Genomic DNA, 21,480 nt, shown 5'->3' on the forward strand with positions numbered 1-21,480 from the left:
CAGTAATAGTTACGACACAGCATGGGTTTGTTAAAGGGAAGGTCTTGTCTGACCTTTCTGACCACATAATAGTATCCAATCAAATTGCTATCATATACATGGATTTCATGAAAGCTTTTAATACTGTTGCACATGGAATACTACTATACAAATTGGAGAGGTATGGCATTAAGGGTAAGCTGCTACAATGGATAAATGGATGGTTGAGTGGGAGACGACAGAGAGTGGTAATCAATGGACACTGCTCTTCGTGGACAAATGTTATTAGTGGAGTACCCCAGGGTTTTGTGTTGGGCCCATTGTTGTTTTGTATATTTATCAATGATATTGATAAATATATCAGGTTTGATGTTCAAGTTTGCAGTGGATACAAAGGTTGGCAGGATTGTTAACGACAGTATGCTACTCCAACTGGATCTAGATAAGTTGGGCAAATGGGCTCAGAAGTGGGAATTGAAGTTTAACATTGACAAATGCAAAGTACTGCATATGGTTCGCACCAAAGAGAAACGTACCAACTGTGCAACTGTGCACTACTACACCCAGGGAAGTGGAAAGTGAAAAGACCTGGAGCAGTGTAGATGGGCTACCAGGGCAGGTCATGGAATCTTGTCAAAGAAATATAGGAATTTTGATAGCAGGGACAGGGAGGTGATTATCCCATTATACAAGGCAATGGTTAGGTCATACCTAGAGTATTGTGTACAGGTTTGGAGTACAAAGAAGGGCAAGAAGATTGTTGAGGGGAACAAAGTAGTGCTCTTACCAAGAAAGGTTCAAGTTCTGCAAATTGCAGCACCTAAAGATACACCTCAATCAGATCACCTCGCACGATAAGGCCTTGAATGGGTTGAACAAGCTGAATGCTGATGGGATTCTTCCTCTTGCTCAGATCAAGAACCTGAGGGGGGGGGGGCATAGATTCAAATTGTGGAAAGAGAAGTGTAGAATAGATGTGCGGAAATTTGCCTTTATCCAGCGGGTAGTTGATTGGTGGAACAGACTTCCATCTTTTGTTGTGGAAGTTGATAGCCTAAATAAATTTGAGGCTGAGTTGTACGGGCATTTGGAACGATTGGAGGTGTGAAATGGGAGGGTTTTTTTTTTTTTTTTTTAATGGCTGAAGCCTGCTTTCTTGCATTGTATGCCACTACTAATGCTAATGCTAGCTGATCTGTCCTTCTCTTCTTTGAATTTATATACGTTAAGAATTCTTTATCCACATCCTTTATCTTACCATCTTTTTCTGCTCAAGTAATCTGGCAACTTCATTATTTATCCAAATTGGAAACCTCCTCATGAAGTATTTTTTTAACAGTATATAAGCATTCAAGGCTTCTGTGATTAATGTTTTAAAAGTATACAATTTAATTGTATTCCCTCTCTGTGATATATTTACCCAGTGAATAGAGGCCATGTTAAAATTAGTTGAGGCATATGATGCAAGAAAGCAAACCTATACAGCAACAGCCAAAAAAAAAAAAAAAAAAAAAAAAAAAATCGCCCCACCTTCCCATTTCGCCCATTTGGTCACTACAAATGATTCTCTAATTCTTCAGCCTTAAATTTATTTAAACTATCAACTTCCACAAGAACAGATGGAAGTCTGTTCCAGCTATCAACTACCCACTGGCAAAAGGCAAATTTCTGCACATCTATTCTACAACTGTCTTTCCTCAATTTGAATCTATGTCCCCTCAGGTTCTTAATCAGAGCAAGCAGAAGTATCCTGTCAACATTGAGCCTGCTCAAACAATTCAAGGACTTATACACCTTAATCAGATCACCTCGCAGGTCTAGATACCCCAACTAGCAGAACTTAAGCCTTTCTTCATGAGCACCAATCTTGTTGCCCTTCTCTGTACTTGTTCTAGCAACTCTATGTCCTTCTTAAAATGAGGCCTCCTGACCTGTACACAGTACTCAAAGTGTGGCCGGACCATTGTCTTATACAAAGGGATAATCACCTCCTTGTCGCTGCTAACAAAATTAATATATATCATTGATAAAACTCCATGTCCTGCCGTGGCAGCCCATCTACATTGCTCAGAGAACTTCATATCTGACTGTACAATTACTCCCAGGTCTTTTTCACTCTCCAGTTCCCTAAGTTGGTACATTTCTCTTTGGTTACTGCTACCCATATCCAGTACTTTGCATATGGGTAGCAGTAACCAAATCATATGGGTAGCAGTAATCAATGTTAAACTTCAGTTGCCACTTCTCAGCCCATCTGCCTAACTTTTCTATATTCTGTTGCAGTAGCATACTGTCTTTAGTGTAATGTCGAAGTTAGCAGATTATAGAAAAGCTGGAAAGTTGATTAATGACAGTATGATACAGCAACAGAATCTAAAAATATTAGGCAGACAGGCTGAGAAATGGCAAAGGAAGTTTAACATTGTCAGATTAGCATTAGCAAATGCACATGATGCAAGAAAGCTAGCCTATACAGCAACAGCCACAAAAAAAAAAAAAAAAAAAAAAACACTACATCCTTCTCATTTCACCCATCCAATCGCTCCATAACGTTTGTCTAGGTCTGCCTTGAATCTATTTAAACTATCAACTTCTACAATGACAGATGGAAGTTTATTCGAGTAAACAACCACCTGCTGGCTAACAGCAAACTTCGGCACATCTATTCTACAACTGTTTTTCCTAAATTTGAATTTATGCCCTCTCAGGCGATTATTCTGTGCAAGAGGATGAATCCCATCAGCATTGAGCATGCTCAAACCATTCATGGCTTTATACACTTCAATAAGATTACATCACAGGTGCCTAATCTCCAGATACTGTAATTTGAAAAACTTAAACCTTTCTTTGTAAGAGCAACACTTTGTTCCATTCACCAATTGTTGCCCTTTTCTGTACTCATTCCAACAGCTCTACATCCATCTTAAAATGAGGCCTCCAGACCTGTATACAGTACTCAACTTGTGGCCTAACACCATTGCCTTATACAAAGGGATAATCATCTCCTTATCCCTGCTAGAAAAATTAATGTATGTCATTGACAAGACACCATGAGCTAAGCTTGCAAAACGTCTGCACTGCTCAAAAAACTTCGTATCTGCCTGCACAATTACTCCCAAGTCCTTTTCATTCTCTACCACTGTCAGTGTAGTAACACATGGTTGTTATATTACTCTGGGGTTACTTCCTCCCATATGCAGTACTTTACATTTGTCAATGTTAAACTTCAGCTTCCACCTCTCAGCCCACCTGCTCAACTTTTCTAGATCCTGTTGCAGCAGCGTACTGTCATTAGCGTCATTAACGGCCGTCATATCGTCTGCAAACTTGGACATTACGCCTGATATACCATCATTAATGTCATTAATAAATACAGAAAACAACAATGGACCCAACACTGAGCCCTGGGGACTCCACTAATAACATTAGTCCACAAAGAGCAGTGTCCATTGATTACCCCTCTATGTCTTCACCCACCCAACCATCCCTTTATCCATAGCAGCAATTTGCCTCCAATGCCACACTGCTCCAATTTGTGCAGCAGTCTTCCATATGCAACAGTATCAAAAGCGTTTCTAAGATCCAAATATATGCTATCAAAATTATTCTTTGCATCCAGTTCCTTTGTGACCACATCATATTATCCAATCAAATTGGTCACACAAGACTTTGCCTTAACAAACCCATGCTGTGTCCGAGCTATAACTGAATTCTTGTCTAGATGATCCTGTAATGCTTCTTAAACCAGTGCTTATATTAATTTCCCTGGAACAGAAGTTAAACTAACAGGTCTGTAATTATCTGTCTCCCTTTGATCCTCCTATGTGAATTGGAGTCACATTTGCATATCTCCAGTCCATGGGTACCTCCCCCGAGTCCAAGGAAGCTCTCATAATTATGGCTAAGCATTTGCTTACTTCCTTTGCTGCCTCCTTTAATATAACTGGATAGATTCCAGTGCAAATTGTTTTTATAGTTTTATGGTTATGACTTCCAGAAATGTGCTTTAAAAAATATCACAAATCAAAATAACAAAGACAAATGCATATGGGTAGCAGTTACACCAGAGCAATGTACCAACTCTGCAGTACTGCACTTAGGGTAATGGAAAATGAAACAGACCTGGAGGTAATTGTGCAGAGAGGCTACCAGGATGGCTCAACTGGTTTTTTCAGTTACAGCGGTCCTCGCTTTATGAATGGTTCACTTCATGATCAAATCAGTTTACAATGGTCTCTCCATAATAAAATACCATTCAATATACTATAGGCTGTCATTGTGATCATGTTTGTGAACTGGATTTTATTCTATTAAACGGCGATTCTAATAATGAAAATAGGAGGATTATTACCAAAGGCTATAAAAGTAAAGATCACAAGTTTACACTTTATTACTTTACCAGTTAACGAAATTAAATGATATGTTAAAATCAGAAGAATATTTTCCACTGGACTGCAAAAGAAAAATAAATTTATGTTTATATACCTAGCTTAATTAATACTGTAATACGTACATACTAATTAATTAATATTTCTGTTTACTGATTTTTTTTGGGAGAAGGGAATGGGGTTGAAAAATTTAAAACAGCAAAAAAGATAAGCAACAATAACAAAAAATGAAGCATATAAATTGCAACTAACATGGTAGGTGCAAGTGAAATATGGAGTAACAAGTTTATGAAGCTTAAAAAATAAGAACGAAGAGAAGATTCTGAAAATTTATTTATGTTTTTTATATGATTGAAGAGGTAGGGAAAACACATTTCACCGTCATAATGTAAAATTCATCAGAATTCCAACTATCAGTATTATCATAAATGCAATAAGATCAATAGATTGCACTAAGAGAAAAAGCCCAATAAACCAGAAACGTACTTTAGAAAAATATCACAAAAGTGTTTAACACTGATTCTTATAACCAAATATATGATAACAACGAAAGTGTAATGCATTTTAATGATTTGAATTGGTTTTTTTGAAATTAAAGCAGCTGATTCCCTAACCAGTGATCCTAACCGGTGCCTAATTATTTTACTTTACAATCGGATGGGCTTACGATTGTCTCCGACTGTACCATGTGGTCCCTCCTCTCAGCCAATAGCAGGGTTTGTAAGTGTTGGTATTGTGTTTTAGTTTTTGCATCCTTTAGTTGAAGTGATTTTTTGTGTTGTGCTTTAACCAATAAATTAGTTTAATAATTTTTTTAAATCAATATGTACAATTTCCATTATAAAAATCACCTTTTAGAGAGACCAACAGCTTAGTTAAATAGCGAAAATTCCAACTTCTGAGGTCTTGGAACGAATTATCAAAAAATCATAAAAAATCAAAATATCATAATTTTCACAAGACAATGGTGTCTCTGGAATGGATTAATATTGTAAAGCTGGTTCCACTGTATATACAAGAATTTGCTAGCTGAAATGGAACAAAGATACAAAAGCAAATGAATGAAGTGCCATCATGTTAGCAGATTATTTTTGGATGGTGAAAAGGGATTTTCTCGAAGCTGAATACAAGCGAAAGGCAAAAAGGTCCCATGTTTGATACAGTTATGTTCGTAGCTACATCTTACTGCCATATAAATAAAAAATATCTGTATAAATATAAGAAACTACTTTTTTTCAAAAACAAGAGCAAAGCTGCCCTTTTAAGCATTATTTTCATGTTTAGCACCCCCAAAATCTATAAAGTAAACTTACTTTCACATCTGTAACAAGATATGACCCAAAATTGGTTATTCAGTGTAATTGGATTGTAAATTATACTGCATTGGCTTTATTTAAGGTAAGTATTCCTTTCATAAACCTTCTTTTTTTTAATTTAGTTTCTTCCCCCCCCCCCTGTTCTCTTCAATGTTTCTTTATTAAGTACTCATTTTTGTTGTATTTACTGTTCACAGGCTTATCACTCTGCTGACATATCTTTATTTACATATCTAACTTAATTCACATTTTACATGTATATGTACTTGAACCCACAAAGTTTAAAAATACATATGGAATAAATTTTTTTGTCTAACAAAATTATCAAATATTATGAGAATCACAAAATAATCATTGCTATAATCGAATAATCAATGTTTTTACTCAGAATCAATTTAACTTGCAAAGACCCAATTCAATATACATTAAAACATTTTTATTAGACAGAAATGCAATAATCCCTTTATAACTTATATTTAAATTTTGTTATCCCTTTTTCAATATAAGAAAAAGTATTTTCTTCTCATTAATTAATTCTTATTAAAACTAAAAAAGAGAGCTTGAAAATATGCCAAATCTCTAAATTTATCTCTTAAAGTTAAATGTTCATTATCTATATTTTGGTGTGATTAACACATCTCAAACAAGCCAGTAACATTTCTATGAGAAACATTTCTACCACATAACAATAAGCAACTTTTTCTTTTTTGAAATTAACTTAATGTTTTCGACACCATTACTGGTGTTTACTTGTGAATTAATACGATTAAAAAAAACATGCATAGTAAGAGATAAAATAAAATTCAAGTCATTAAAACATTTAAAAGGCTTTTTTAACCTAAGCAATGATCACATTATTATCAAATTATCAATATTTACCCTTGATTCATCTAAAAACTTTTGAGCTGCCATTGTTATAAAGCGAAGATCAGCCTGATGAGCTATGACATCACTGGTAAAGGACTGTCATGATAAAATAAAAAGATATATAAAACAATTAAAAAATGAAATAGAATAATAAAATGCTGCTAAAATTTAATATAAAAATTTATATAAAAAGGAACATAAAAAAGCATAATAACATTATGAAACATATGACATGTAAATACATTAACAATATTTGACATTTTTTAACAGTAGATTAATAAATGGAAATGATATATGAAAAACAAAGTTATGTGAATAATTCCACTTTTAAATATGTCATGACTAATTTATAATGTAGGGTCAATAATTCAACCATTACGCAGACCAAAAGAAGACAAGCATAAAGCTGATAACACTTACTGAATGTTGGTTAATGGCAGCAAATAATATTTATAAAGGCTCTCCCACTTTGGCAACCAAATTACTTTCCTAACTACATAGAATATGGATGAACAAATTTGGTATTGAATATTTCCGAATTTCTACAGTGGTTATGAAATTTGTTTCAGAATGCATAGGAGTTTTTCTCATAATGGTCACATAAAAGCAAATCGATATTTTCTTGGGGACAGAGCACAGTTTATTTTGGGTAACCTTGCTAAAAAAAAACAGTAATTATTTACACACATGTGCCAAGATATCAAATAATCACCATATATATTTCAAATTTCCGATACACAGACTTTGTGTTACTTCTATTCTGTGATCAAGGCATACTGAAAAAAACTCGTTCGCTTAAGGAAGGAAAGTCGGTTTTTAAACTGCATTAAATTATTTTATTCATTATATGCCATAATCATAATTCGTTTGATTTTATTATTGCACATAACATCTTCTTTCAATCAGGGTTGTGTGATGGTAGTTTGATGTGTTTGGGGTTGGATTAGGGAAACCTTGACTAATGACTGCGGATGCATCGAATCATTAGAAGAAGTTTTCAGTTCAATTAAATGCAAGAGAGTGTCACACTGAAGTGTTCTATGCAAAATATTGAAGTAAATTTCTCTAAACTTTTATAGACTTGAAATTTCAAAACAGTTCTCTGTGTATTTAGAAAATTGAACAGCACTTACCACTGATTTAGGTGGAATACCATGTAACCTTTGAGGTTGTCACAGACATTCTCTCAGATATGCCAGACAAGCTGTACTTGCTACCTGGGAGTCTAAAACGCTGATGGAACTGATATTCGGGTAACACTCAAGTCAAGTCGACCCAATTTCGGCGAAGTCCGGACGGTCTGTGACAGCCAAATCCTCTGCTTGCACCTTCACGATGGTGGGACTGTTAGTAATCCTGGGTATAACCTCCATGCACAGCACATGGTGGGTGACCACCCAGGTGTGAACCAACGTAAGCAGGGGTCGAGGTGTGGCGCCCACACCACATGGAGGAATGCCGCCCCTCTATGTTACCAGGCAGTACTAGGTGGTAGATGACTCTCATCAACCGGTGAAACACCACCACTTTGCTTATTGGAGGCTTGAAGTGGTAGAACCCATGTTTAGTCTCTAGAGCTAAGTTCCGGTCAACCCTTCCCTATCTCTTCCATCATGCAGTATGATTGATGACTTTTGAGGTTATGATGAACGTCGTGGCGAGATCCAATATTCCTTACATTTCGAGGGTACAGCTCTAAAACGGTTTTCGCAGGCCGGCCGCTAGTTAGTACACCGGACCGAACCTATTGGTAACTCTGTAGGAGGCTTCCGGATCAGCTAGTGTATAATCTTGCTACCTCTACTCTGCCAGATAGTGACAGGAGGGAGACCGAGTAGTGTGTATGCGGGGAGCATTGTCGAGGCCACGTTATGTCAAGGATCTGGGTATATTCTTACCACATGTACGCCATATCCAAAAATTTCATTACTTCATACAGCATGTCCCACCCACTTTTTCTTACTATTGAATACACCATGAATTGTCAAACTAATAGAGCAAGCTTATCTGCGAAAAGATCTAAACCTCCCAAGGACTTCCTAATTCATTTCACAAATATACGTTGTCTCAATTCTAATCTCAACGATGTCCATTTCCACTTGCAGTCTGCCAAACCCCATGTACTTTTTCTGACAGAATCTCAGTTATCGGTTGATTCAACTACTGCTCATCTCAGATGCCCAAATTATTCGCTGTATGATTCCTTTTGCCTCAAAGGTGGTACTTGTGCATATGTCCGTTCTGATATTCCCTGTCAGAGACTTGGCAATTTGGAATCTCCTCTCTTTGATCTTCTCTGGCTTAAAATCTCTCTACCTCATTGTGTCAAATTCATCTGTTGTCTCTACCGTTCTCCCAACTCCACTAATCACTTGGAGCTCTTTGACTTCCTCTCGTTGCAACTTGACTTTCTCCAGTCCAACTTTCCTAACAGTGGGGTAATTTTCCTTGGTGATTTTAATGTTCACAACTCCAGCTGGCTTCCGTTTTCTAGTCACACCGACCCAGCAGGTCGAGATGCTGAGGCTTTTGCAATTACTAATGACCTAGCACAGATTGTTCATTTACCTACAAGAATACCGGACAATCCTAATCATACAGCCAACACGCTTGATCTTTTTCTCACAAACAACCCTTCTAAGTACAAGGTTGAAGGTGAGAGGTCCTTTAGGCACTTCAGATCACAACTTGGTGATTGTCTCTTCTCCAATGGAACCTTTATCTCATGGCTATTCCCAACCATGTGTTGTTTGGCATTACAAGAATGCAAAATGGGATGACCAGCGAGACTTCTTTTCTTCTTTTCCTTGGTCGGATTACTGTTTCAAAACTTCTGATGTCAATGTTTGCTCAGATCGTGTCAGTGAAATTATTCTTGCAGGAATGGAATCCTTTATCCCACACTCCACTTTAAAATCTCGTCCTTTATCTAAACCTTGGTTTTCCAATAAATGTGCTAAGGCTGTTCAAGAGAAGAATGTTGCATATCGTAATTGGCTTGTTTCTAATTCTTCAGTTTCATTTTCTGCCTAAACCAAAGCTCGTAACAATTGTAAAGCAGTTATTAATCAGTCCAAACTAGAGTTTGAACAGGCTAAGAGTAGAAAACTTGCTTCTTGCCCTAATGGTAGCCGAGCATTCTGGTCTCTTGCCAAAGCTATTGGTCGCAACTTTTGTCCATCTCTGCTTCCACCTCTGTCCAAACCAGATGGTTCTGTTGTCACTTCAGCCAAGGATAAAGCTGACCTGCTAGCATCCCATTTTTCTTCCAGCTCATGTATTAATGAACTTGGTAAAACACCTCCCACCATTCCCAACACGGTCCATTCAATGCCTCCTGTGGTCTTCCGTCAAAAGGATATCAGAAGGATGTTGATGAATCTTGATGCTAAGAAAGCTCCAGGTCCTGATGGTATTTCTCCACTTGTTCTCAAAAGCTGTGCTCCTGAACTTACTCCTATTTTTTGCCACCTTTTTTCACTTTCTTATTCCAAAGGTGTTTTTCCTTCTGCTTGGAAATTTGCTCATATACAGCCAGTTCCTAAAAAGGGTGACAAATCCCTCCCATCCAATTATCGTCCCATTGCAATTACTTCTACTCTCTCTAAAATAATGGAGAAATCAATTAACCGCCAACTCTTAAACTACCTAGAAACCTTCCGTCTGATCAACAATCGCCAGTATGGATTCCGTCAATGTCGATCCACTGGTGATATTCTGGCTTATGTTACCCATTTATGGACTACTTCAATGGAAAGGTTCGGTGAAACACAAGTAGTTGCTCTTGACATCTCAAAGGCTTTTGATCGTGTTTGGCATAAAGGTCTTCTAAACAAGCTTCCATCTTATGGTTTGCCAACTGTTTTTAGTAATTGGTTATCCAGTTTTCTCTCTGATCGCTCACTGAGGGTGATGGTAGATGGCTCTCTGTCTTCTAACTTCTCCACTAATGCCGGTGTCCCCCAAGGTTCAGTTCTTTCCCCCACTCTTTTCCTCTTGTATATCAATGACCTTCTTCCATTGACTGGAAATCCTGTCCATAGTTTTGCCGATGATAGCACATTGCATTCAACTTTCCATTTTGAGAAACCTTGCCCTGCTCAATCAGCTTCAACTTCTCGAAAATCTGCTACCAATTCCTTAAATGCCGATCTTCGGGTATTTCTCCAGTGGGGCAAAGACAACTTAGTTGATTTCAACCCTTCTAAAACTCAGTCTTGTCTTATATCTCGGAAAAAGGATTCTTCTGCTCCTATGGTTATCTTTAGTGACACTCCAATTTCTAGGCAAAAGGATATATCTCTTTTGGGGATTACCCTGACTTCTAATCTCTCTTGGCACAAGCACATTACAAATATTGCTTCCTCTGCATCTAAAAAACTTGGTTTTCTCTTTCGCTCTCGGCGTTACTTTTCTTCCAAACAGCTGCTCACTCTCTATAAATCGCAAATCCGCCCTGCCATGGAATATTGTTCCCACATTTGGGGTGGTGCCCCCAAAACCTCTCTCAGGCTTCTTGATTCCATTCAGAAGAGGGCAGTTAGGTTAATTAATGATTCATCTCTAACAGAGTCTCTCCACTCGCTTTCCCATAGACGTACTGTTTCTGCTGCATGCCTCTTCTACAGATATTTCCATGGGCACTGTTCTTCTGAATTGGCTTCTATAATTCCTGCTCTCTCTTTCAAAACAGTCCGAACACGTGCCGCCACCAGCCAACATCCATTTACTGTCCAACTTCAAACCCACAGAACCAACTTTTCATCTTCCTCATTTATTCATTCAACTGCTGTTTTCTGGAACAACCTTCCTTCATACGTATTTCCTGAAAATTACAATCTACAGAAGTTCAAGTGCAATGTCAACAAATATCTTCTCTCATCTTCTCAACCTCCAACCCAAGCACGGTACCAAGTACTATAGGTTCTAATACCTCTCGTGTTTGGGGTTCACATAAAAAAAAAAAAAAAAAAAAAAACCGACAAATTTGATGCATATCTTGAAACTTTGCACACAGATAGTTTTTGAGATGGTCATCACGATGACACAAATATCTTTGGCTATCTCTGAACAATTCTGAAGTTCTTCTTCTTCTTCTTCAAGAGGAGTGTTTCCATTTACAATGGGTTTCCTCAGCCTACAAGTTATTTCTTGTTAGGAATTTTTTCCCGCCATAAAGTGCGGTTCAAGGTGTCTTGGTCAGTTAAGCCTCGGGCTGTCATGCACTCCCGTACTCCATCCATCCATGTCCTCCTAGGTCTTCCTCTTCTCCTTCTTCTAGGTTAGTCTTTGGATATCTGTTTTCTTGCATCCGTTTTACATGTCCATACCATGTTAGACGCTTTTCTTTGATGGTGTCAATAATAGTCTTTCTCACTTCCTTTTTTCCCTCATGTCTTCATTCCGTTTTCTGTCTTTTCTAGAAGTTCCTGCTGAGCGTTTCCAAAAATCCATTTCTGTGGAGAGCAATTTGTTTTCCGATCGCCTATTCGATGTCCAGGTTTCCGCTCCATACAATAGAAGACTTTGTACAATCATTTAAAATATAAGTTTCTTTGTTTTATGTAGGATATTTTTGCTCCACAGAACAGAGTTTAACATGCCGATAGCCTTTCTGCCGTCTGTAATTCTCTTATTGATCTCTGCTTGGGATGATCCATCACTTTGTAAGATTGATCCCAAATATTTGAATTTATCGACTTGTTTGATTTTAAAACCTGCAATATTTAGAACATGTCCTGGCCCTGAAGACAACATTTCAGTCTTGCTAAAATTGATTTTTAGACCCCATTGTTTATATCCCTCAAACAATTGATGACATGCATACTTTGCATCTTCTAAGTCTTGTGCTATCACCACCTGATCATCTGCAAAAAGTAAATTGTGAATATAGGTGTTCTTATTAATCAGCAATCCCATTTTATTACATTTTTTTGACCAGGATCTTAGGCAGATGTCAATATAAATTTTGAAAAGTGTTGGTGACATGCAACAACCATGTAATAAGCCTTTTGAAGTGTGGAATTCAGGTGACAAAGCTGATCCCACTTTAATTCTGCATCTATTATTCCTGTAAATTGCCTTAATAATGTTAATCAGTTGTCCATCAATATTTGCCTCTTTCAGTACTTCCCATAAGAGTTTTCTTGGAACACTGTCATATGCCTTTTCAGGTCAATGAAAATCATAAAGATTTTTTTTCCTTTTGATTGGCATTTTTCAAGGATCTGTCGTACTGTTGAGATATGATCTATACATGACCTCCCAGCTGAAAAACCACCTTGTTCTTCTGATACCTCGATTCGGGCTTCTAAATGGTTCCTGATCCATTTTCCAAGGATCTTTAACAGCGGGTTCAGGATGCATATTCCTCTGTAATTTGAACAGCTTTTACGATCGCCCTTCTTATAAATTGATGTAATATATCTTGTTATCATTTCAGCGGGTTCAGGACGCATATTCCTCTGTAATTTGAACAGCTTTTACGATCGCCCTTCTTATAAATTGATGTAATATATCTTGTTATCATTTCTTTCGGTATTTCTTCTCCTCTCAGTATACTATGTAACAGTTTTTGTATCAGAACAGCCACTCCTCTTCCTCCATAGTTCAGAAGTTCCATGTAAACTCCTCCAGGTCCAGGTGATTTGCCATTCCTTCCTTCCTTTAGTAGGAGTTCCACTTCCCTAACAGAAATTTTTAAGCCCGAGTCTTCTACACCAAAATCCTCCATCGTCTTGAACTCTTCCCGGTCTTCTTTTAAAAGCCCTTCATAGTACTCCGTCCAATCTTTCAAAGGTACTAATTGCAAACCAGCATTGTGTTTATTCTGTTTTCTCAAGTCTTTAAGGACCTTCCACAATTCCGCTGATTGCTTGAAGCCCAATTTGATATTAATAGTTGCGCATTTCCTTTCCTATTCTTCATTTTTCGCTTCTACTACCAACCGATTGGCTATTTTCTTTTTTTCAACATAAATGTTCCTATATGAAACGTTCCTTATCATCCAGCCATTTCTGATATGCAAGTTTCTTTTCCTCTACAGCAGCTCTTACTTTCTCTGTAATCCAGGTCTTTTTTGGTCCTTGGCTCTTATTTTTTGCCTAGGATTTCATGAGCTATTTTTTTAACAGTATTTTTTAAATATTCGTAGATTTCTTCAGTATTACCTTTTATCTCTATATTAATTGCAGCATCCAGTCTTTGGGTGAAGTTGTTTCTAATGCTGTCGTCTTGGAGAATTCTGAAGTTATAATTCAAAATTGCATTGATACCAGTGTCATACCTAGATTTCTGTAGGCCCCAGGCAAAATATTCATCAGATCCACTTACAATAAAAACTTTCATAGGGTAACTTAAATTTAACTTCTTTAGTGGTTAAAGTATTGTCAACAGTTTCATATCTGTAATATTTGGTAATTTAAATTCTGTAATATATTGTAAATTTAAATTTTGCAATCTTTCTCAAATTAAAATTTTACCTCAATAATGGTTGCTACAAAATCCGCTTATAATAAAAAGTCCAAGGATATTATGATCCAGACAGAAATGCCTGTGGGCATTTCCAGTATGAGTCACAAGTTCATCATTTATATAGCCTGTGGCATGTATTACAAGGCTTGTCTAGTGGAAAACCTACTTAAACTGAACATTCTTTTTCTTTACACCCTGTAAGGAGTGTACCGGTTTCAAATTAGAACTTGGTGCATTATGAGAAGAATTTGAGCCACTGAAGAAACGAGTGCTTGCCATAGGAACAAATGTAACAGGGAACTTGTCAGGGACTCAAGAATCTCATGACCTGTCAAGTGACACACTTCAGATTTTTGTCTCAGATAAGAATAATTAAGTGCATACCATTACAGTAGGAGGTGATCTAGTTTTATTGGGAAACTCTACTGTCAGGGAAACAGTTAATATTTTTTGTAATAAAGATAGGTGGAGTAGACCCAGAGTGTGTTTGCTGAGAGCAACAATTGATGATGTTTCCAGCAGAAAGTCAGTTTTAAGGGGGATATTATTATTAGAAAGAGCATTATTATTCATGTGGGACCTAATGATATTAAATGAACATGACCTGAAATGAACATGTTTGTTGGATTAGCATAGGACCACACTGAAAAAATGCCGTGAGTTAGGTCAGAATGCATATGTGTCTGCAATTTTACACAGACATGATAAGCAGGATTATATGCTGAAAGCCTTGTGGATTAACTCAAGATCTGAGGGAATCTGCAAGCCTCTAGAGGAATTTTTTATCCGTCTGGTCTGCATTTGTATATAGAACAAAACGAATCTATTTTGTAGAGAGGTATTCATTTGAACAAAGGTGGTGTAAGGACTTTTGCAAGTATCATTCAGGATACCTTAAGGGTTCGGGGGAAACTGCTACATAGGAGGCATATAGATCTGCATTTAACTGATGATATGAGTCAAAGTAAAGCTTGCACTCATCAAGAATTCTTGTTTGTTGCCACAACAGCCGATATTGGCAATATGTTCTGGGGGTAGCAGTGTTTCAAATGGGTGGGATGAGAAAGATAGGGAAACAAGCCTAAATAATTTCAAGAGGTGTGTTAGAGTATTAAATATAATTAGTACTAATTAGTCTTAACTGTGTCTACAGTAATGTCAGGAGTTGTCAATAAAATGGCTGAATTTGAACTACTGGTTAGGACAACTAATGCTGACATAATAGGGCTAACAGAAACATGGTACCAACCAGAAATTATTATCATTATTAGCCATATGGTGCAAGGAAGCTTGAGGCTTATGCTGCACCAACCAAAAAAAAAAAAAAAAAAAATTTGAGTACCCTGAGAGAGAGAGAGAGAGACAGACAGAGAGAGAGAGAGAGAATCACCAAAAAAGAGAATGATGATATTCAGCTCAGGACCCTGAGCTGGATATCATCATTCCCTGGTTGTGCCAAGTCCATATTCACCAGATGTGAGCACCTGGGGGTTAATTGGGAATAATGAGTTCCATTATGGTACATATAATGTATTTAGGAAAGATAGAAGGGATGGTGATGTCAAGCTTTTTGTCAAAAGCAGCTTGAGTGCAAAAAGAGATTTTGCTGAGTTACAATGAACAATTGTACAGAGAAATAGAGTGGGCAAGTAAATCAGAATGTCTTATAATGGGGGATTTTAACTTCCCTGATATAGACTGGAACTTATGGGTTGGTCACTCACACACTACTAACACTTTTGTGGATTTATTGGATGACTGTTTTCTGCAGCAGCAGCATGTTCGAGAGGCAACCAGAGAGGGTAATACTCTTGATCTGGTTATCAGCAGTGATCATTTGTGTATTAATAATTTGCAGATAAAGGAACCATTAGTTGGCAGTGATCAAAATGTACTGATGAGGGATTTACTTAAAGATATGGCGCATTATAGCCTTAGCTGCTAATGCACCAATAAAACCCAAATCAAACTCAAACAAACTTAAAGATATAATTACCATCAGGGGTAAAGGAAGGAGTTTTTGCTTCCATAAAGGTGACTACAGTGGTCTCAGACAGTTTTTATATTCTGTACAGTGGGACCAACTGATGATGTTACCAACAGCAAATTCTAAGTGGGAAGAAGTTTTCTGAGCAATGTAGACAGGCTGCCAGAGCAGGTCATGGGGTGTTATCAATGATATACAGGAATTTTGCTAGCAGGGAAAAGGAGGTGATTGTCCCTCTGTGTAAGGCAATAGTCAGGCTACATCATGAGTACTGCGTGCAGGTCTGGAGGCCTCATTTTAGGAAGGATGTAGATTTGCTTGAGCATGAACAGAGAAAGGCAACAAGATTGGTGAGGGGAATGAAGGGATCCTCTTACCAGGAGAGGCTTAAGTTCTGCAAATTGCAGCAGCTGGAGACTAGGCACCTGCGAGGTGATCTGATTGGGTGTATAAGACCTTGAATGGGTTGAGCACGCTGAATTCTGATGGGATTCTTCCACTTGTTAAGATTATGAACCTAAGGGGGCATAAATTGAAATTGAGGAAGGACAGATGTAGAATAGATGTGCGGAAATTTGCCTTTAGCCAGCGGGTGGTTAATTGCTGGAACAAACTTCCATCTGTCATTTTGGAAGTTGATAGGTTAAATGAATTTAAGGAGGAGCTGGACAAATATTTGGAGGGGATTGTTTTGTAATTTTCAAAAAAAATTTTTTTTTTTTTTTTGGCTGATGCTGCATAAGCTCATACACTTGTTTTCTTGCATCACATGCCACTACTACTACATCTGCCAGCATAGAAACTGTAGTATATGTTAGTTAGAAGCAAACGTATAATTGCAATGTGAGTAATCTACAGGCGTAGATTACTCACACTCCCATTTTTGAAGACTTTTTACGTGCAAATGGAATGGGAAAGCAAGTGCAGATGTCTTATGGTAACTTCAATCTGCCCTAGGTTCATCAAAATAAGTGATGGGGAAACTCACCTTGGGGAAAAATATTTCTAAATAAACTAGATGATCATTATTTGTATCAGCATGTCAGAGATAATACTGGGGGTGAGAATATTTTTGACCTCATCATTACTCAAAAATAAGATGACATCGCAGGGCTTAAAATACAGGAACCATTGTCAGGTAGTGATCACGCAATTGTCAGTTGGAAGATGAAAAAAAAGATGTTGCACTAGTTAAAGGAAAAGGTATGGGTTTTAATTTCAGAAGAAGGGACTTTGGTTTCAGGTGCAATGTTGTAACTATATTAATTGGGAGGGTTGCAGAGTGAGGACAAATACACTTTTTGGTTTGGTTTGGTTTGGTTTTATTGGCGCATTAGCTACTAAGGCTATAATGCGCCAAGACCAGGTCATTTATAAAAATTTTTTTTTTTTTTTTTTAAATTTTCAGTGACCTAATTAGTTAGGTCACTATGTCAAAAAGGTATAACAAATATATAAAAGCACAATGTAAAAATTTTATATAAGAGTAAAAATATTTATTGTTTTTAAAAAGCTAAAAACAGCAGACACATTGTCATTGTCAGATAAAATCTGACTGAGTGTATATGGCTCAGTCAGATGAATAAAAGCGGTAAAACGGATATTGCTAAAATCTGGACATTCAACTAAAATGTGTCTAATTGTTAAAATTGTGCCACAGGACTCACACATAGGAGGGTCATCAGTCCTCAGCAAAAATGAATGAGTCAAATGACTATGTCCTATGCGGGTCCGGGCAAGAACAACTTCCTCCTTACGATTCCTGCGCAGACTAGACTGCCACGGTTCAATTACAGGCTTTATGCGATGTAATTTATTCGCAGTCTGTCTATTCCATGAATCCTGCCACTGGGAATGTAACTTTTGATGTACTATTTGCCTGTAGTCTATATAGGGGACTAACAGGCAGCGGTTATTATTGGGAATTGCTGATTTGGCTGCGGCGTCAGCCAAATCATTTCCCCTAATCCCAATGTGGCTCGGAATCCAGCAGAAGCGGATGTCATATTCGCGTTCGTGGAGGACGTGAATCTTCTGCTGAATGCTAGACAGAACTGGATGAGGATTATATCTCACAGATATTAAAGCCTGTAACACGCTGAGAGAATCAGAATATAAAATGAACCGTTGGTATTGGCATTTACTAATGTGATCCAAGGCTAACTCAATTGCGTGCAGCTCTGCAGTAAATATGCTGCATTCAGAGGGAATCTGCTCCGATGTAGTGCTGTCTGTAAAGACAGCAGCAGATCCCACATATAATTCCGACTTCGAACCGTCTGTGTAGACTGGCGCGAAGTCGGAATATGCAGCTCGGTGTGCTGAATAAAGCTGCAGGTAGACCGAAGATGGAGTGTCCGACTTTCCCCAATTTCTAAGGGACAAGTCACATGCCGGGACATGAGCATGCCAGGGTGGAAAGGGTTGCTTTGGTGTTTGGGCAACCTTGTCTACCTTCATATTAAGTTCTTTGAGTAGCTCTTGGAGACGAATACCAAAAGGACGATTGGCAGTCTTACGGGTGTTGTACAAATTTTCCCATCGTGGCTCAAAAACGAATGGCCACGTAGGATGGTCTGGCAGGGATTTCAGTTTTAAGGCGTACTTTAGAGACAACTGCTTACGACGAAGCGATAACGGTGGTTCGTGTGCTTCGACGTATAAGCTCTGGACAGGAGATGTTCGAAATGCTCCAGTAGCGATACGTAGAGCCTGATGATGGACAGGGTCCAGCCATCGAAGGGCACTGTCTCTGGCTGAAGTATATACTTGGGACCCATAATCTAATTTGGATCACACAAGTGCACGATACAGCCGTAGTAGGGTGCATCTGTCTGCTCCCCAAGATGTAGAGGAGAGCGAGCGGAGAATATTAAGCCCACGCATGCACTTTGCGCGGAGTTGACGGATATGATCCAAAAAGTTCAATTTATTATCGAATATGAGTCCCAAGAATTTTATGTTCGCTGCTACTGGAATGGCATTTTGTCCGAGCCTTAATTCAGGTTCAGGATGAAGATTACGCTTGCGACAAAAGTGTACGCAAACGGTCTTCTCCGGCAAGAACCTGAAGCCATTAGCAAGTGCCCAGGAATTCAGACTATCAATGGCTTTCTGCAGTTGTCTTTCAATAACCCTCATGTTGCACGACTGGCAAAAAATGCTAAAGTCATCAACATAGAGGGCACTGTTTACAGTTGGAGGAAGTTGTTCTGTGATGGAATTTATTTTGATGGCAAAAAGCGTGACACTTAATACTGATCCTTGTGGTACTCCCTCCTCTTGGCTAAAGGAGCGAGAGAGTGAGGATCCCACACGAACTTGGAACGATCGATTGGCTAAAAAGTTTTTAATAAACAAAGGGAGATGCCCTCTAAGGCCTAGGCTATGTAAGTCTTTTAAAATGCCAAATCTCCAAGTTGTGTCATACGCTTTTTCCATGTCAAAGAACACCGACACCAAGTGTTCCCATTTTAGGAAAGCATCCCGGATGGATGCTTCCATTCTAATAAGATGGTCCAAAGTGGACCGGTTCCTTCGGAAGCCGCACTGGATGCTGGAGAGAAGGTCATTTGATTCTAAATACCATATTAAACGAGAATTGACCATTCTCTCCAGGATTTTGCACAGACAGCTAGTCAGAGCAATAGGACGATAGTTGGTGGTGACTTTTGGATCCTTTCCTGGCTTGGTAAAGGCAAGAATGATTGCCTTTCGCCAGGAGTCCGGAAACTGCCCTTCAGTAAAGATTCTGTTATACAGAAGGAGCAGACAATCCATAGATTTTGGTGAAAGATGTCTAATCATTTCATAATGGATGCCATCTGGTCCAACGGCACTTGCTTTGGAAAGAGCGAGGGCTCTTTTTAGTTCCAGAATAGTGAAATCCCCGTTGTAGGGATAGATGCTCTTACATTTAAAGTTAAGTGCCTGTTTTTCGGTTTTGTATTTCAGGACCAGGAACTCTGGGGAATACGAAGATGTTGAAGAGATGTTAGAGAATGTTTCCACAAGAGCATTGGCTATTGCAGTTGGATCTGCAATAGCGCATCCATTATAATCTAGGATTGAAGAAGGGTGGGATGTATATTTCCCCTTCATTTTCCGGATTTTATCCCAGACTACCTTAGAGTTGGTAGACTGGTTAATAGATGATGTAAAACGGATCCATGATTCCTTTTGACTCTGACGACGAATGTAGCGTGCTTTGGCTCGTGCACGTTTGAAGGCTATAAGGTTGTTCGTGGTAGGATATCGGCGAAATATCCCCCACGCTTTGTTTTGAGCCTTTTTTGCTGTTGTGCAATGTGAATTCCACCAAGGTTTGGGAAATGGTGGAAACCGGGCTGATGTTTTTGGGACAGCGTTAGCAGCTGCGTGGACGATGATTTCTGTGATGTACCTTACTGCGTCATTGATCGGCTCTTGACTGACTGTGCTAAGATCGAAATTTGCCTGTTGTTGGAAGGCAGTCCAGTCAGCCTGATCAATCTTCCACCGTGGTAACCTAAAAGGAAGACATGGTCTCCCACTGTATAACAAGGTTATCACAGGGAAGTGATCGCTTCCGTATGGATTCTCCTCCACTTCCCAAGTGAGTGAAGGGAGTAGAGAAGGGGAGCAGATAGAGAGATCAATGGCAGAAAAGGTACGGGTAGGCATGTGGAAGAAGGTGTTTGTTCCAGTATTTAGAAGGGAAAGGTCATTGTCATTGAGCATACGCTCTATGACTCGTCCCCTTCCGTTGATGTTGGCACTACCCCACAGGGTGTTATGTCCATTCATATCCCCGAGAAGTAAGAAAGGGGGAGGCAACTGCGTTAGAAGATCATCAAGGTCTGCCTGGGAGATGTCGGTCCCAGGTGGCAAATAGATAGAGCACACAGTCAATAAAAATCCCACCGTAAGGCGAATTGCAACAGCCTCTATGCTAGTTGTAATTAGTAAGGGCTGCACTGGGGTCTGGTTACCCACAAGGATAGCCACTCCCCCATGTACAGAGCCATCCGCAATTCTGTCCTTACGATAAATTGTGGTGTTATGCATCGTGGGATCATCATTTGCCTTTAGATATGTCTCCTGCAAGCAAAAGCAAACTGGCTCGTGCTTGTGCAGGAGGGCCTTGATGTCATCAATATTTCGCCGGAATCCACGACAATTCCATTGTAGGAATTTACCCATTATTTTGGCTTGGTGGGTCCATCAGGCGGCTTCCGAGGTGCTGAGGGCTTACTTTTATCAGTCTTGGATTTATCTTTTTTGGGGAAGAATGGACGCTGTCCCGTGTCCATTTCCTCCTCCGCAAAGAGTTCCAAGACTGACTCTTCGGTTACCTCCTTCTGCTCTACATCCATCTTTTCTTGGGTACTAGGGGGGACTTCCCCTTTCTTATTCTTTTCTTTCATAATTACCTTTGGAACTTGTGGAGCATTAGGAGGTACCGATATAGGAGTGGCAGCTGATTGGTCCT

At 38.7% G+C, this 21,480-nt stretch overlaps 1 protein-coding gene across 1 annotated transcript in view; it reads right to left on the reverse strand.

Moving 5' to 3' along the window:
• Positions 1–21,480, reverse strand: part of shot (dystonin-like protein short stop) — a 1,739,701-nt gene that overhangs the window by 1,080,001 nt on the left and 638,220 nt on the right. The window contains exon 32 of the mRNA XM_090380932.1: positions 6,563–6,646. Within this exon, the coding sequence (XP_090237058.1) occupies positions 6,563–6,646 (84 nt within the window). The remainder of the gene's footprint in view (positions 1–6,562; positions 6,647–21,480) is intronic.

This window comes from Mastigoproctus giganteus, chromosome 9 (assembly GCF_048544385.1).
Source record: "Mastigoproctus giganteus isolate SK-2022 chromosome 9, ASM4854438v1, whole genome shotgun sequence".
NCBI lineage: Eukaryota > Metazoa > Arthropoda > Arachnida > Uropygi > Thelyphonidae > Mastigoproctus > Mastigoproctus giganteus.